Raw genomic sequence first — 18,323 nt, 5'->3', positions numbered from 1 at the left:
TCTTTGGAATGCTTTTCATCAAGAGCCTAATGAGTGCCTGGGTTCTGGCTGATGATAAGCATGAGGCTGCCAGGGAAATGCCAAGAGGCCCCCTCAGCTCTGGAAGGCATCTCCGCCTGATTTCCCACCTCCTGCTAACTGTGGGCTAAGGCACCCACGTATGGGAAATTTTCCATGACTAGAACTGCTCTGACAAGCCACTAAAGTACATGCAAAGAAACCCGAAACCCCCTAAAGCCCAGTTCCTGGACACTTGGCCACAAGGAGTTAAGCAGAAAAATAAACCTTAATGGAGCTCACTAAATGGACTCGTTAAGCCAAACTCTCGATAATGGATACACCCAGATAACCAAGGCACACTAATGGAATACCTCCAGAGATAATCAAACTTCCACTAATTAAATAAAATGTTTTCCTATATCTAAGAATTTACTATCTACACCCAAGCATTTTACCAAAATAGAAGGTTGCTATGTTATTAGCCTAATGCAGCTCTAATGATGATCTGCGCTTTCAGGGTATTATTCACGGGAGCACCTGAGGGTTTTGGCAAATGTGATTCCTCTCCCAGCATGAAATCTCTTTCATTTCCTGCTCCTCACTCTTCCAGTCCTGTGTGTATTCTCCAAATTCAGTCCTTTCCTTTTAATTTGTCTGCTTGTGTTCCTTTACTTCTTATATTTTGTGTGATTTCTCCCCTTCTTAAATCTTCTTTGCTTTCAACTTTCTTAATAGTTATTTTAAAACCTAGATTTTGTTTAAGATGACAAGTCAATCCAAGAGACTGTTACAAAGACGGTTTAATATCTACATCATGGTCATATATACAACAGATGCTTTACAATTATTTAAGAAGGGAAGTACGATTTATCTCCCTATAAGGTTGTCTATCTGTCCCCCACAATTTTAACTTAAAAACAATGAAAGCTGATTCTAACCTCTTGCTATGAGAATATTTTAAGAACTAGATCTGAAGATTAGTGGTAAATGATACCAGTACTAAGATCTCCATGATATGGTGACCCTTTGGGTTCATGGCTACGTAGAGAACATGGAGATTTAGTCTCAGTTACAGAAGGAATTCTCATTGACCTCATGTCTCACATGCCCAGGTCATCAAAGGAGCAGCCTGGGCCTTGCCTTATACTTGGCCCAAATAATGAAACTTTCACAGCAATGATAAATATGAGGCTTTGTTCAATATTTTAATATATCCCCTTCCCATTATGTTAAAAACTAGTTCTCCAGAAGCATTGAAAAGTGGAATCAGAGGGTAGCTTTGGACATTTGTCCTTCAATGGCTCATCTTCCTCCTGACCACCCTGGTCCCATACACTGTTCATTATTAGATCAGATGCAACAAAAATTTCTGGCTTGCTACATCTTCTCATCACTTAAACATGAAAGATGTCCTGATTTTATATCACAAAGAGGGAACTCACATCCCCTTTGACCCATTATTCTTGTCCCTTAATCAGCAGCCCCAGTAAGGATGTCACTAGTCCTTTACCTTAAGAGAAGAATCCACAGGCATGAAGAATGCTTTTGCCAAGATATTTTTATATCCAAACTAAATTATTTAGCTATCCTTTTTCTCTTTTTCTCATTCTGCCTTCCTTTCTGTTTTCTTTTCTTCTTCAAATATTCATTGTGCACCTATGAGGGGCCAGCTCCAATAACGTCTTCCCAGAGAGGCCTTCCCCTTCCATGATTACTCAATTTTAGATAGTATCCTTGAATTTTGTGTTCACCATTGCATTTCCTTTTTATTTTATTCATAGCACTTATTGTTAACCCATATTTTCTATTTGTTTTCTTGCTTGCAGCCTGTGTCTTCAAGTTAGAAATGCAAACTTTCTAAAATCAGGGAGATATTATCTGTTTTACTGCTCCTAGCACAGTGTCTATCACACGTTAGGTTGGCAATAAATTTTTGTTGCACGAATGAATGGTACTAGGTATGAGAGAGAGGGTTGAAGTAGAAATATTATTTACTCTTATATTCAATGCTATCTAGTGTAAAAAATTATATAAATATGATTTCACTCAAATTTTATTTAGCCAAGCTCTAGGAATAAAAGGTACAAAATGTGAACGTGTATAATGATGACTCTTACAACAGTCTGGAAGAGTCAGGAGAGTTGAGACTGTCTTTCAAGCTCAACTTGAAAGATGAGGACAAACTGATTAAGCAAAAAGGTAGGAGAAAAGCATTCCAGCCAGAATAAAATTTTACAGTTCCAATGCATGGAAAGAGGAGCTTTAGAACATTCTTTAAAATATTTTGCCTATTTATTTGAATATTAGGATTGTGCGGTTAATAAGGAACCTATGATATTTACAGAAATAGTTACAGAGACAACAGAAAAGTGGTAGTTAGTATTTCTTAGAATATCAACTCACCAGATGCCATGTAGTAGAACATGGAAAAGAATGTTATGTCTAAAATATTTTCCTCCTGTCTCTGTTATTGATTTCAACAAGCATGTATTGAACATCTATTAGGAGTCATCCACTGAATTCAAATTTTTGGAAGACAATGAATTAATGGCCCAAATGCTTGCTCTCACGAAGTTTACAATTTGGTAAGAGGAGAGAGTATTTCAGTATAAAGTGGTAAACACAGAGATAGAGATGTGCACATAACAAAATAAAATATAAAGAAAGGATGTGTGTGCTAGACTGGAATGTCAGGGAAGACTTTCTAGAAATCTTCAATAAGACTAGGAGACTTCCATAAACTAAGTCTTGAAGACCAAGTGGTAATCATAAATTTAAAGAATGGGGTGACATGGGGAGGACAGAGAGGATATAAAAGCAGATTGGACTGTCATGAGAAAAGTCTTGGAAACATGAAATAACATGATATGTGTAGAGATGATGAGCAGTTTTATACTATTCCTATTAAGTGAATTGACACTGGCTCACAGGGCTAATTATGTGGATTTCATAAGTTAATATATGTGAAGTATTTAGAACATGCATGACAGAGAGTGAACACTGAGTGAATGTTGGTGATCTAGTGAGCATGATGATGGTTGTGGCATCTGGGGTTGCCCATGTAACAGGAGTAAGAGGATATGAGGTTCGAGAGGCAAGAAGTACACAAGATGATAAAGTCTCTGTACGTTATGATATCAAGCTGAGACTTTTTCTTATGGGTGACAGTATATCAGAGAAAGGTTTTAGACTGGGGAATAATATGGCCTTATTTGCACCTTGAATATATCTCTGTCTACAGTTGGAAAATTTTAAAATGCTGAGGACAAAAAGGGCAGTTATGAGGTTATTAAAATGGATTAGAAAAAGTATTATGATGATCTGAACTAAAATCGTGATAGTCAAAAAAAAAAAAAGAAAAAAGGATGGATTAAAAATGTACTTATTAAACAAAATAAAGAAGACTTTTTGATTGAATGGATAGGATGTGTGCTGAGAGGAGAAGTTGAGGAGGAGAAGGTAATCAAGCATCATTCAAGATTTCTGACCTAAGTGACAAAGTGGATGGTAATACCATTAAATGGCTGATTGAATAAACGATACATAGTAGAAAAAACAGAATCATGAGGACAAAAAAAATGTTAAGTTCAATTTTGAACTTGTTGAGTTTTGCAGGGTCCTCAGATATCCAAGCAAAGAAATCAAGCAGTCAGTTGGTGTGGTAGTTTGAAAATATGATCACAAATTCTCTGACATTCCTCCTTGACCGTGGAGAAAAACCCTGCTGTAGGAAAGAGGCTTGCAAATTTGTGCTATAGTTTTAAAATATTGTTTTATATATTTGCATGCAACTACGCACATTAGAATAATGTCTTTGGATTACTTTCATAATATTTTGATTAGTTATTTTCAAAATCTCCTTTATTTTGCTTCAGTTCTGAGGCTTAAAATTAATGGTATAACTTGAGCCATAAATAAGAAATACCAATATAACAAAACACACACTTTTATATATGCAGGGATTGTCCCAGAGACGTTTGGCAAGAATATAAGCCCTTCATTAGAGGGTTTATAGTGGATGCCTATTATCCTAATATATCATAATTTCTAACTGTACACTAAAACATGTTATAAATTAGGAAAGACTATGAAGTTTGGGAGTTAGGTGGATTCGATTGAATCTCTGCTCTGCATTTATCAATAATAGCTACTGCCATTCTTATTGAGACTCTGTTATGTGCCAAGCACTTAAATCTTATCCTTAAACCTCATCAGAATTCTGTAAAGTGGTTATTAATATCCTCATTTTGAATTTGAGGGTAAATGCTGAAAGAGGTTAAAGAACTCGCCCAAGGTCATTAAATAATAAGGATGGAGTTTTGGCTTAGATCTAATTTTACAGTGTGTTGGTAAGAGCTTGAATTCTACAATAAGACCACCTATTTGGTATTGACGCTCTACTCAACAACTGCATGGGTTGGGCAAGTGTGACTCAACAGCCCTAGGTCTTAATCTCTTTATCTGTAAAACAAAGATAATAACAATTTAAAGGGTTACTTTGATTAAATTATATATACATATACATGCATATGTAAAAGATACTCAATGAACGTAAGTTCTCTTTTACTATCCATTTTAAGTATGTGAATTCTTACATTATTATATTTCAAAAAACATTTTTGTGAGTTATCTCCCTGCAATCATGAAGGTTCTTTCCATTCTAATGACAGTTGAGATTATTTTACTTATTTTTTAAAAGAGAGCAGCTAAACATGTAAGAAGATAACCAGTATACAAAAACAAAAATTCACACATAGATTCCTTACCCCAATCCACTCTCGCACACTGAACTAGTATCACTAAACTAAGTAACTAAACTTGAAATAGATAGGAATTCAATATAGAAAAAGCCTGGGAGTTCATAATCCATTGGTGAAAATTTATCAAATAATGTAATGTATCTCTCTCTTCTTAATTGTACTCCTCTCCCACTCTCATCTCTCATTTTTTTACTGTCTAAAAACTGTAGAAACTCATTACTGTAAGATTTCATTACTTTAAGAGAATACACTATAGTACGTTTACTACAAATAATTCACACAATACTACACTTGTCAAAAGGAATGAACAAAGTATATATCATGGTAGAGGAGCCTTGATTTTTATTGTTTTTGCTCACTTACTCACTAATTCTCCACCTCCAGCTTCTTGTCACTGTGAATTAGGTGCCTTTGCCGTATACAAATATTGTATTCTGGGTAATTAGATATTGTGATAGGAACCTCTGTGTATTACTTTAACTGGTGTCAGTACTGAAGTGAATAAGAAGTTTTTAGTTCTGTTTCAGTTTGGGTTATTTTCTGACCCTAAACAGCCTGATATAAAGGAGTGCTTTTCTTTGTCAAAGGCAGCCTTTTCAAATCTAACTGCCAAACACACTATTGAGTTTTGTGTTCAATTCTAATTGGCCGAGATCTTTTCAATTCGGCAGTTTCATCTTTAATGCAATGGATGTAAGATTATGTGTAGGTCTTTTCAATGGGTTTTCCATACTAGTGATTAGGGCAGAGGATTTGAACATAAGCAGGCTGCTGGCTATTTCTTCTGACCAATTTAAATTGATTCATACAGGTCCTTTGTACCACAGGGAAAGGGCAGAACAAATCCAAGTGAGTGAGACAGCGATCGCTACACTTTCAGATGGAATAGTAGAAACGAAGAAGGGGGCAGATGGGGAGGGGAAACACTCTAAATACTGTAAAATTGGAGCTCTAAGCAGTCTGGCAGATAAATATTGAAACTTAAACAGTAGGCTTCTGTGTAGGATGAAGGTCACCAGGAAAATTATTTTCAAGATTGATTTTGATATATTTAGGTTAGAAGAGCTATGCAAATAGAAAGCATTCTTTATATCTGATTCCACAGGGAACCATAGTGCGTAAACCCTTTTCTGAAAATATTCCAAAAGAGTATATATAACTCTTCCAGAACTCCAAATCACACTTCAATGTGCCATATCCAAATAGTAGAAAGAAGGTCAGCTAAAATTTAGCTTGGGTCAGGTGAAAACTTTGGCTTAGAGCCATTCAGACAGAGACGGGTGCTGCTGAGAAAGACTCCACAGTTTTCTGTTAAGAGATTAGACTAGGATGGACTATTTAAATTGAATGTATCCAAAAGTAGACCTATTCAAATAGATACCCTTGATTGTGAAGCTCCCTTCTTGTTTATCTCTCCCAGGATATGATAGGGTACATGGTAAATCACAATGGGGACATTCTTACATCAAATAAAGTTTTAGTCCTTCCTCAACTTTACCTTGAAATTGCTCAGGGAACTCCTTAGTATGCCATATCAATTAATATAGTAATTCCCTCTCCAAGGAGACAGGGAAGCATTTTTTGTTTCAAAGGATACAGGGACAGGTGCACTGCTGACAATATTAACAAGGCCACTTCAATTCTCCCTGAACACATGAAAACAATGCAACATTTTTTTAGGAAGAGAAAAATAGCAATAATTTCATTTTGTCATTTGACTTGCTTTGCCCTAGAACATATGCAAAACATCCATCTGTCTTCTGAGCAAGAACATTCAATTTGTTAAAATTCATAGTAATAATGGAATGCAACACTGATGCCTGGCACATTAGTTTGAACAAATACGGTGACAAATACAGCATATGTTGCAGAGGCCAGTGGGCAAGTCCTCTAAGCTAAAGGATCTTTGTTGACATTTCATAGGAAATCTTAGAAGCTTACACAATGATTCATTGTTTCATAAAAGTGTGGAATTCCACGAAAAATAAAAGTAAAGCCAGTTTTCGACTATCACTCTCAATCAACTAAAAACAAACAAAGCCAACCCCTGTGAAGAGATAGCTGCAGCAGCAATTTCTGAGCTGCCTTCCGGAAGACTAATGCTTTGTAAACAGTCTTACACTGAAGCTCACATTTCTTGAGAGACACTGTCTGAGAATCACTTGAATAAATGCAGTGTGTTGAGGAGATAGAATTTAGTAAGGCCTCCTGAGATTTCAGAACATTTAAAATTTTCCAATTGATATTTAGATATGGAGCTACCTATATTTTTTAATACAAAGTACAACACCTTTATATCTAATAGATATGCAACCATATGTTCAATGAAAGACATATATCTAGGTATATGAATGTTCATAACACAATACTCTTAATAGCACCAAACTGAAAATTATCCAAATGCTCATGAACAGTAGAATGAATTAAAAAAGTTGTGATATAATCACAAAACATTATACTATACAACATAAGAATGAACAATCTATAACTGCCTGCAACAATATGAATGAATCCCACATATTGTTGGCTGAGAAAAGCCAGACACAAAGAAGTACATACCATAGCATTTCATTTATATAAAGTGCAGAAAGTGGCAAAACAACTATGCCACAAGAAGGCATGGTAACCTCCTTAGGGGAGTGATTGGAAGAGAATGTCAATGGGGCTTTTAGGGGATTTGTTATGTTCAGTTTCTTCATTTGGGTGCTGGGTGAGTTCAATCTGTGAAATTCATTGAGCTATCCAGTTATAACACGTGCAAAGGTGTATGTGTTTGTATTTACACAATATTCAAATAAAAAGCAAACTAAGCCCACCAAAACACAGCAGGCCTATATCTAACTCATTACTTAATATTCTATGTCTGCTCACTTGTCTTTATTAAAGTAACTCCCATATTGTTTTTCTACTAGCAGTCTTCAGACCTGTACATTTTTCCTTCTCCTTGTCTATACACTTACTGCATGCTTACAACAGCCCCTCATTTTCATTCATCAGACTATATTTCTTCTTTCATTGATGGACTTTCATGTCTCACTTTATTTATTTATTTATTTATTTATTTATTTATTTATTTTTGAGACGGAGTCTCGCCCTCTTGCCAGGCTGAAGTGCAATGGCGTGATCTCAGCTCACTGCAACTTCTGCCTCCAGCGTTCAAATGATTCTCCTGCCTCAGCCTCCAGAGTAGCTGAGATTGCAAGCATCCACCATTGCACCCAACTAAGTTTTGTATTTTTAGTAGAGACAGGGTTTCACCATGTTGGCCAGGCTGGTCTCGAACTCCTGACCTCGTGCCCACCTTGGCCTCCCAAAGTGCTAGGATTACAGGCGTGAGCCACCGTGCCTGGCCCATATCCCACTTTAGTCAGAAAACCTTTTAAATCAACTTGGTAGGCTAGGAAATCTTGTAGCTTAATAATTGCTATTTTCAGTACAATCTTTTAGGATTCTAGTATTTAAAAAGATAACTATGTTTCTTTACATATTTTTAATATCGTAAAAAGACAATGCAGTCATCAAAAGTTAAAATAACAATTGAAATGTGACTTTAAAATCTGGTATATTTTTAAAAGTATTCAATTATAACCTGTAATTTCAAAGACAATATATACTCTTTCATAAAAGACTGTGTATTCTTTCATAAAAATCTAAACTCCTTAGGAGTGTATGTGTATATGGAGAACTCGCTTATGAGGCAAATATATCTCAATAACAATTACAAAGATGCTTTTCAACATCTGAATGTCTTTGGTTACTTCTCCTTTGAAAGGATGAATTTGTTATCAATCATCTTTATTTCTGAGTTACTACTACTACACTACTATCACACTAAAATAGCAATTAGTATTTATTTTGTGTCAGCCACTGTTCTAAGCAATTTGCGTATATTATCTCATTTAATCCTTACAATCTTATGAAGTAGAAGTTATAATCCTTATTTTTCAGATGAAGAAAATGGAGCTCAGAAATATTAAATAATTTGCACAAGGTCAAATAATGTGGCTTGATTTAAATCCAGTTGTTCTCATACCAGATCTCAAGTTTTCACCACTTTGAGCTCAGATAAGTTTATACTTAAGCAAATAAGTTTATATTCAAATAAGTTTACACTTGGCTCCGTCACATTTTTCTAGCACAGGCATTGTCAGCAGGGTTAGATCTGACAAATATTTCTTTTTTCCCCCATTGTACTCACTTCTTTCTTATAAATTTGAAACCACATCAAAATTCCCCCATATAAGAAATAAAGATTAGCTCTGAGCCCACTCTACTATCATTAGCCATCACAATTTTGTTTCTCTGGTACTTAGAAATGTGACTATTCCCTTTCAAAGTGCCAATACTGAGAATGCCTTTGGCTCATCTGCAGCCTAGGAGTTGCCTTCTCTGATTACAGTGTATTGGACTCTTTGATCCAAGGCCCCAGAAACTCAAGTAAAATCTACAGAAGAAATGAGAGTGTTGAAGTCATGCAAGCAAAGTAATTATTGATGCACTGACATAATCTATGCACACAGTTCAATGTATCACTATAGAGACACGATGATTAAAAATATACCTTTTTCATAAGCCCACATCAAACATGTCTGCTCATCTTTTTCACCACTAGACCTGCTGGGATCACAAGCCACTAGATTCATATCAGCTCCATTATCCAGTAAGAACTGAACCAGGCGAATGTGACCGTGGTAGCAAGCAGAGTGTAATCCTGTAACAGAAAAGAATTGAAAGAACAAAAGGAGAAAAAAGAAAAACTGCACCCCAAATTTTCAAAAGACAGTTATCACCACATAATAGCATTATTTCCAAAGGTATGAAGTAAGGATTGATTTCTTTGATAAAGAACTCATTTTATTATTGACCAAAAGAGACATTACTTTAAGCAAAACGGGTATTCTATTGTACTCAGTCTTCTATAGAGACTGTCTTTTCCTCAGTACAATTATAGTATTTCTACATCCACCGTAATTACCAAGAACAAGTGTTAGCATCTTTCCACATGTAAAAGAACAAAGACCTGACACAGGTATTTTTTTTTTTTTTTTTGATCACCAAATCAAGGGCAGAGCAGTGTGATCAGTCTGTCCCTAGTGCAGGTCATAAGAGGATGCATTGACTGCAAATAATTTAACACAATAATAAAATTGACCAAGTCAGTCTGCTTTTCATTATTATCAGTCATTATCAATTATAAATGATGCCAGTTGATAAAATACCCTTTCCCAGTGGAGTTGAGCACTCCCAATGCCCCCACATCCCTTTGCATACCGTTATTCTTAATCATTGACAAGCATCTAGAACTAGTGATGTTTTCATCACAGTCTTACCAGTGTGCCCATCCCTTCCTTGGTGGTTGATGTTTATGACGTTCTGATCAAGAAGAAATTTGACTAGGTCAATTCTCTTGCCATAGGTACAAGCACTGAAAAAACATAAAACAAGAAAGATAGAAGGCCCTTGTTATGGACTAAATTGTGCCCTCTCCCCTACACCTCAAAAAATCATATGTTGAAGGTATAACCCTCATAACCTGACAATGAGACTGTATTTAAGGATTGTGTCTTTAAAGAGGTACTTAACTTAAAATGGGGTCATTAGGGTGGGCCCCAATTCAATATGACTGACATCCTTATAAGAAGAATCTGGGATGAAGACACAGGTGACATAGACAGAGAGGCAGCCATGTGAAGACACAGCAAGAAGGCAGCCATCTGCAAGCCAAGGAAAGAGGCCTCAGGAGAAGCCAAACCTGTTGACATCTTGATCTTGGACTTCTATCCTCCAGAACTGTGAGATGATAAATTTCTCTTGCTTAAGCCACCCAGTCTGTGGTATTTCTTTATGGCAGTCCTAACAAAAAAATGTAGCCCTGATTAAGTCAGGCATTCTAGACGCACACATGTATATAAGAGAGCCAAAGAAACAGAGAAGGGAGGAGATGATGAAAAATAAACAAGCACCATCTACAAAGGCTAAATAAAAACGTGGATATACGGTGAGAAAAATTCTAAAGATTCTCACATCTGGATCTTTAAGAAAAGAGCTGTATAAAATTTCCAGTGTTTTTTTATCAAATGTTTTCAGGGATATTAGTTATTTTTCATAAAAGGACATAAGATATAAGAGATCCGTGCATTTTTAGCTGCAGGACCTAGGAATTATTCTGCAGGACAATCAAATTAGAAATTCAGGAGGGTTCTGAGAGTTTTAGTCAAATCCAGGCCGCAATCTGAAATTATTCCCGGTAAAACCATCTACTGTCTCTTCAAACACTTCCTTGACCAGAGAGTAAGATCTCAAAGCTTTCATTTTACTGATGGAGCATTAGTTGTGGACTCAAAATCCAGAATTCTGCCACACACAAACCAGAGGTCCTGGACAAGTTCTTTGACCTCTGTGAGTTTTAGTTTTACCATCTATAAAACAATGATAGACAATACTTTCTCAAGTTGCCAAATTGATGCTGAAATTTCAAGTAAATTAATGCTTATAGAATCACATTACAAATTGTAGAGGACATTTCATTATCAGCTTTTTCCAGTTGTGAGAAAGTATTTGTGGAAAAAGTAATAAATTTCAAGATGCAAGGAAGTAAGATTTTTTAAGATAAATTTTGCAAATAGATTTGTTGAAATACTTAGCTGAAATTCTGATTTCTACTGTTTACTGGGAAAGCTAAGATGCATTGAGAAAAAGATTTTGTATGAAATTAACATGCCTAGTAATGACTACTGGATTTAACTTCTTGATTAGTAATTCTCTCATAAATGTTCTTTTCCTGTAGTTTCCCTCATACCTCTGCTTTTGCAATCACTTGTTAACTAACAATACTCTATATTCAAATCATGAAGAGATATGAGGTATGTAATAAGTGACTGGAACGAACTAGCATTGGGCAAAGCCTCAACTAAATAATGGCTAAAGGAAGGGCATAGGGACTTGGTTCTAGAAAAAAGAGGGAGTTCACTGGGTCTTAGCATTTCCTCCTCCGGGGATGGCATTGCCTAAGTCATTTTTCTTTCATGAAATATCATTCATTCTTCATCCGATTAAACTGAATATGAAGTATTCTAATGAACCAAAGGCAGACTTCATTGCTGACCCCTCTGCTTCTTTGTAATTTCAATCTTACAGTGCTTATCACACTGTGATATGGTACTGGATACACCTCTGTTTACCTTGATACCTTATAATAGGGCTATTTTAAGGATGGAAAGAATCCTGTCATCTTAATGTCCCTAGTAGCAGCAATACAAGGTAGGTGTTTAATAACTCTCTCTTGAATTATTGAGTGAATAAAAAAACTACCATCTCAGTGCAATATATCATGTCATTAACTATTTGCATTATAAATATGACCCATAACAGTACACATTTAATATTGATTCATTGCTCTTTTTCAAAGAAACTACTTACAGAAAATGAGTTCTGAATATATGCACATATATATGTATACATATGAGTGTATATATAGACATACATACATGCACATATATAATGCACATATATGTGTATATGTGTACATCTATATACACATATATATTTTTATATATGTGTGTGTATACATATGAAAACCACAAGAGAAATGTGCTGAGTGCTTACTCTGTGCAAAATACTATGATTGTACATAGAAAAATTCGTATTCAGAGTGAATTCCTCATGTAAAAGGACACTCTTTTATAAATATTTGCTTAAAATGAATACAACAAAAACATGAATCTGTTAACTCTGAGTAGCCACAGGCTTACACAAAATAAAACAATTGGGTATATACTTTCAACTCACTTCACAAATCTTCTCATATAGACAATCTTTTGGAGGTGACAGTCACCCTCTGATTACAGTTGGTTTCAATTTTAGTGCATGAAGTAGCAAAATGATTTGAAAACTAGCCTGAGGTGTCAGCTGTAACAGGCATGACCTAATGGGAAAGAGAATACCAGCAACCACTACATATCAGTTCTGCCAACTGTCCCCTGCAGGGACAGATTCCACTGAACCGTTTGACTGAAGGTATGATCTAAGGAGTTCTTGCATCTGTTCTGTTACTGACTGTGTAGAAAACAGACAAAATATTTTGGTACTAGAACATGAAGAAATGTAAAAAGCACAGGATTTAGAATTAGGTAGGCATTTGCAACATTATTTTCTATCCATAAGGAACTTTGGCAAGTCACTTAGCTTTTCTGATCCTCAATTTTCTCTTCTGTAAAAGAGAGATAATAAATCCAACTTCATAAAACGTTGTGAGGATTAGACGAGATAATGGATGCAAATCATCTGGCATATGGTCACTATTCCATAAATGGTGGTTTTACTTCATCGTTTTTTTGACCGAGTCTTTGGCTGACAAGAAAAATCTGGAAATGTATGTGAAATTTGACAGGTTGATGCCTGATGCAGAAGCACAAGCTTAATTTTAGTTTGGTAAGAAAAAAAGAGAGTCTCCTCATTTTTATTATTCATCAATGCAATGCAAAAACTTTATGTGAACAACAAATTAGTCTCAAATACATTTTTAGAGGTTACAAACTAATAAAAAATATGTAATGTGTAGGCAAACGAACTAATTTTCAAGACCTACTAAATACAAATTACTACAAACTATGCTTTTACTGTTATACCAAAACAGTTACTCATTAAAAATGAAGGCCTTAGATTTTATAAAACATCCACCTTCCTTTTGGGCATTTTAGGGAACTATCGCTCTGACTTATTAGCAACCTTTTCTTTCTTTTCTTTTTCTCTCCTTTTATTTTTGGTTGCAACTTTTCTAATCCCAGCTGTTCCTTCAGTGTGCTTTTCTAGAGCACACCGTAAAGGGCTCTCATGAATTCCTAGAGAAGAGCTAATGCTTTCTTAGGTATTTGAGTGGCCACCCTGACTAGGCTTTTACAGGCTGACAGATGGATGTTTTAGATAGGTAGACACATTTTCACGTAAGGTTTAAGTGGAAAGGAAAAAGTGTCACATTTAATGCTGATGAATTCTGGTAATGAGATTCTTGTTGGAGGAGGATTATGGGAGCATCCCTTTTTGGCAGCTTTCCATGGAGTGAAGAGGAATAGAAGCAATATGCTTACAGATGTTGATATGCCTGTTGCCTTGGCAACATCAGTCCCTGTCTTTGTGGCTGCTGCCAGGAACGCAGCATCTGGCTTCGGCCCCATCTGTTGTACTGACTGCAGCATCTGCCTCCACCTTTTCTTCCCTGCATCTAGCTCGGGCTCTTTGTCCTCTGCCCTACCTCTGCTATTGCTCTCTGATTGCAACATCTGCCACTATTTGTTCTTGCTTTATGCACACAACTTCAGGTGCTTTAGAGTGTCGGCTAAGTTTAGTCGCTATTGCACTTAAATATTCTTTTACCTATGAAAAGCAGTTTCACTGAAGATGTTTTCCTTAGTCAGACTTTCTGTTCCTGATACTTGGATGATTTCCTTGGCAACTTCAAATTTGCCATTGTAGCATGCCCTAGATTTGAAGAAAATATCTTGTTAATATTGTAAGCAAGTACATGCAGTATACCTGGAGGACCTATGGAACGCTACATAATACTCACAGGTGCAAGGGGGTATCTCCATAGATATTAACAGCATGAGGTTGAACTTCCAAATCACTTTGCAGCAGATACTTAACTATATCATGGTGTCCAAATCGAGAACAGAAATGGAGCGGGACATGGTCTTCATTATCTTGAGCATTCACTGTTATCAGCAAGAAAGAAAAGGATATGTTATCTGGAATTCTTTGTTTCTCAACCTTCATATGTATAGTACCACAGACATTTCTAAGTACTTGAGTGATTCCTGGAAATGCCAGTTAATGATAATAATAAAGGAAGTTAAGGACGACCAATTTTTAAAATTATAATTTTATTCTATTGCCTACTACCACATTAAACAGGTTTCCTTCTAGCTTCCATAAATTCTATGGAACACATTAAATCAAATCTATCTCAAACAATAGAACAGTTTGGGAAACTAATAGCATCCAAAAGGTACACGTGGACTTGTTTCCACAAGGATCACCTTTCAAATTGATTTTTTTTTTCTCTGAATGATGTTAAGAATTACAGATCCTGGCCGGAGCACCATTCCCAGAGATTTGGGTTCAGTAGGTTAGAGTGGGACCCCACAACCTGTATGTTTACAATACTATTGTAAACAGCTCTGATGTATATCCTTAGCTGAAAATTACCATAGTATACTATGCAAAGCATGGTATCATGAAAGGAAAAGTGCTTTAGACTTAGGCAGACCTCATTAATTGTTTTACTTTAGACAGGTTATTTAAAATTCAATTCTTAATTCAGTAGTGCACATTTGTCCTTCTCTTTGGAACACCCAGCCTTATAACCTCTTCTGATGTTTGGGTAATTCCGTACACTGTGAGTACTAATGAGAAGCCAAGACCACATTCTATCATAGAAGCAGAAAATGTGCTTTCCATGATCTCTTTGCAGCTAGGGAACAGAATTAGCAGAGGGTGACCATATGTCCTGGTTTAGACTTGTTATCCTGGAATAATTCTTAATGACACTTTTACTCTCAACAGTTCCCTGGTCTGGACACCTATCTGTAGACTCCTCCATTCAACACATCATATGAGACTGACTTCAGAGCTGATGACATAAAAAGCAAGGCCTAATCTATCTTGGCAACGTGGCAGTAGCTCCATCCAATTTCCCATGGTAGCAATTCCAGCCACAGATTCAATGCCCTTCATTGTTGGCATCAGAAGCACAAGAATTTATGTGTGCCTAGGAAGGGTGGCAGTGCATCTTCACAGGACCACATTTGGGCATGATTTTGGATGTTGTTCCTCACTGTGAGAATTTCAAACATGGCTTTCTACTCTGTTCTGAAGAAGATTCTATGTGCTACATGATATCCTTTAATCTACTCATTTTATGACTAAGTTAGCAAGAGTTAGTTTCTAATACTTGAAAGAAAAAAAACTTGACAGATACACTCTCATTCCTCAACAAGAATCAAATGATCACTATGTATTAGCCATTAAGCTAGTGTTGGAGGTATGGATGTCTTATCAGTAACAATGAATATAATAAGATCATTGTTCCAGGGATGCCGAAAAGAATAAAGAGGATCATGATTGGAAAGCCTCTATCAAGCATGAAGCCTGTCATATACTAGACATTTAATAAAAGTTACTTAACCTTTTTACTAATGTCCCTCTGAGAAATTTGCTATGTCCAAAGCTAATAACAGATAAATGCAGAGTCTATACTCTCAAACAACTTACAGTCTAGTTAAACAGTCAATAATTACAGTCCTGAAGTAATAACAACTGAACATCAAACTGCTAATTCCTAATCTGGCTTTAATAATTTTTAATACTAAAATAATGGAATCAGCTGCTCTAAAGCCATTTGTTTTACTGTTTGATTACTTTGTCAATCTAGACAGGGTCTTAATTAGGCCTTGTAGCTGCTGTATTTATAGACAATCATCCTCATTTTATTTTCCTACAAGATTTTAAGCCAAAGGGAAATCTTTAGCAAAGTCATTGAGCTTCTCCTCCCAAGGCTGTTATTAAAAACAAACCTTTGAATCTTTTTTTATTAATGAGTAGCTGAAAAAATACATCTTTCATTCAGAAGAATGTTCTTGGTTCTTTTGATTATCTCCCTTTTAAAAAAGCTTTTCCTTTGTTCACATTCTGTTCTAAGCCAGGGAAAGTCAATGCCACAAGTCAGTATTTGAGAACAGTCAGGAGTCCAGGGCATCTGGAGCGTGACATAAGAATTCTTAAGGTTCAGAAGGAAAAATGCAAAGCAGAATGCAGTGCAATCTTCTATTAATTTATAATTTGCCTTTGGCCATCCTTGGCCCCACCCAGTATTCCTCTCCAATTGAATCAGTAAACTTCAAATTAGGTTATTTACTTGGTGAATTATCCGCAGTGGCTGAAACATTATTCCCTTCAAAGAAGATGTAAATACCAACTGAAGGAACAAGCCAGGACAAATATGAAATCAGACATAGAATTTATGTGTATACACGTCTGTTTTTGCTTCAGTCACTGTGATGTATTTAGTTTTGTCTTGGACCAATTTGCAAAGACAAAAAAGAAAACATATTATTATATCTTAGAAAAATTGAATGCATGGATAACATTCTATGTGCTCTAACTTAGCATCTTATTGAGAAACATATAAAGGAGAATTTAAAACAAAAAATACATGTAAATCATTATTGGGAAAATATCTAGTGCCTGGTGCTCTGTTTAGAAGAGAGTAGGTATATGGTGATGTCTTTTGAAAGAAATATTGAATATTGGGTGAATGGATGCTGTTTCTTCTTTACTTCTGCTTATTGACTCTAAAAATAAAATAAAATTTTCCAGATTAACCAAGCAATATCAGCAGGTCCTACAAGATCTTTAAAATTACTCCCAGGTCTGTCTTTAATAAGCTTTCAGTAACAGATCTGTGTAATACATCCAAGAAGCTATATTTCAAAAAGTGAAACACTTCCTATGGCTGGGCATGTTCTAGAAATTTTTTGTGGCTTTCTGTAATATCCAGCTCCATCCAGTTGCAAGGATTGTGTTATTTAAAAGAAATATAGCATTTATGATTAAGATGATAAAATTATTAATTCTAAAATTAAAATTTTCAATTTTTAACATTATCAAAATGGTATATTTTGAAGACTGTATCACTATTTTTTTTCTTATGCAGTCCATCAATATTTTAACCTTTTCAATCTAATTTAGGGGGCATTATACTTCTTTTTCGTTACCCTAAGAGATACAAGGAAGCAGAACAGAGATTTAAAACATACCTAACTGAATAGGTCAGCCTTCCAAACATGCTGAACTAAAGAAAGTGCTTTCAGAATTACATTTTGAGTAATTTTGCAACCTGAATTTATTTTCATTTGTGACATTCTGTTACCATGGAAACATACTGTAAATACTGGATTTCAAATTGTACTCTTTTGGAGCTATTTACTTAATCTTTCTGCTATGTCCATTTACCACAGGCAGGGTCCAGATCTAAAATAAATCATTTGGAGGCTTAGCTACATTTTAGAATAAGTGAACTCACTGATAATAAGTCCTGCACAGTGTCCATTGGCATAGCAGATCTTCTGGTTTATTTTTTTGCGATTGGTTGAAGTGCAAATGGAACTTAAATATCAAGCGTGTACTAGAAAGAAATAAAAATACTTAAAAATCTGAGTCATGCTGTCTCTTGATTTTATAAAATAGTTGAGTAGGAGGCATGTAATACTTGCATGCACCACAAAGAAAATGTTAAAAATTGTATCATATGATGCTGGCATGTAAGGGGGATGTGGCTGTAGTATTACACATTTCAATGCCTTTTGCAGAGGAGTCTTTTGATCCTAGAGACATGCTGATCATAAATGACATTCATTTTGACACTACTGAGCTCTGGAGTTGTGCAGAGGAATAAAAAGCTAAGGTTGGCATCAATAATAAAAGGAAAAAGTGATGCAGTTCCTGACCTCTTGGAAAAGTGAAGCAGTTTCAAAAACACGATTATGTGTTCAGTGGTTCACACAGGTG

General features: G+C 35.6%; 1 protein-coding gene across 1 annotated transcript in view; it reads right to left on the bottom strand.

The window, feature by feature from the left end:
* TNNI3K (TNNI3 interacting kinase) overlaps nucleotides 1-18,323 on the bottom strand; it is a 327,610-nt gene that overhangs the window by 193,351 nt on the left and 115,936 nt on the right. The window contains exons 8-11 of the mRNA XM_011977732.1: nucleotides 14,326-14,470; nucleotides 14,133-14,237; nucleotides 10,091-10,185; nucleotides 9,322-9,471 (exon numbers count right to left, since the gene is read on the bottom strand). Coding sequence (XP_011833122.1) covers nucleotides 9,322-9,471; nucleotides 10,091-10,185; nucleotides 14,133-14,237; nucleotides 14,326-14,470 — 495 coding nt within the window. The remainder of the gene's footprint in view (nucleotides 1-9,321; nucleotides 9,472-10,090; nucleotides 10,186-14,132; nucleotides 14,238-14,325; nucleotides 14,471-18,323) is intronic.

Source organism: Mandrillus leucophaeus, unplaced genomic scaffold, assembly GCF_000951045.1.
Source record: "Mandrillus leucophaeus isolate KB7577 unplaced genomic scaffold, Mleu.le_1.0 Scaffold103, whole genome shotgun sequence".
Classification (NCBI taxonomy): Eukaryota; Metazoa; Chordata; class Mammalia; order Primates; family Cercopithecidae; genus Mandrillus; species Mandrillus leucophaeus.
This window is presented reverse-complemented; position numbering and strand designations above follow the sequence as displayed.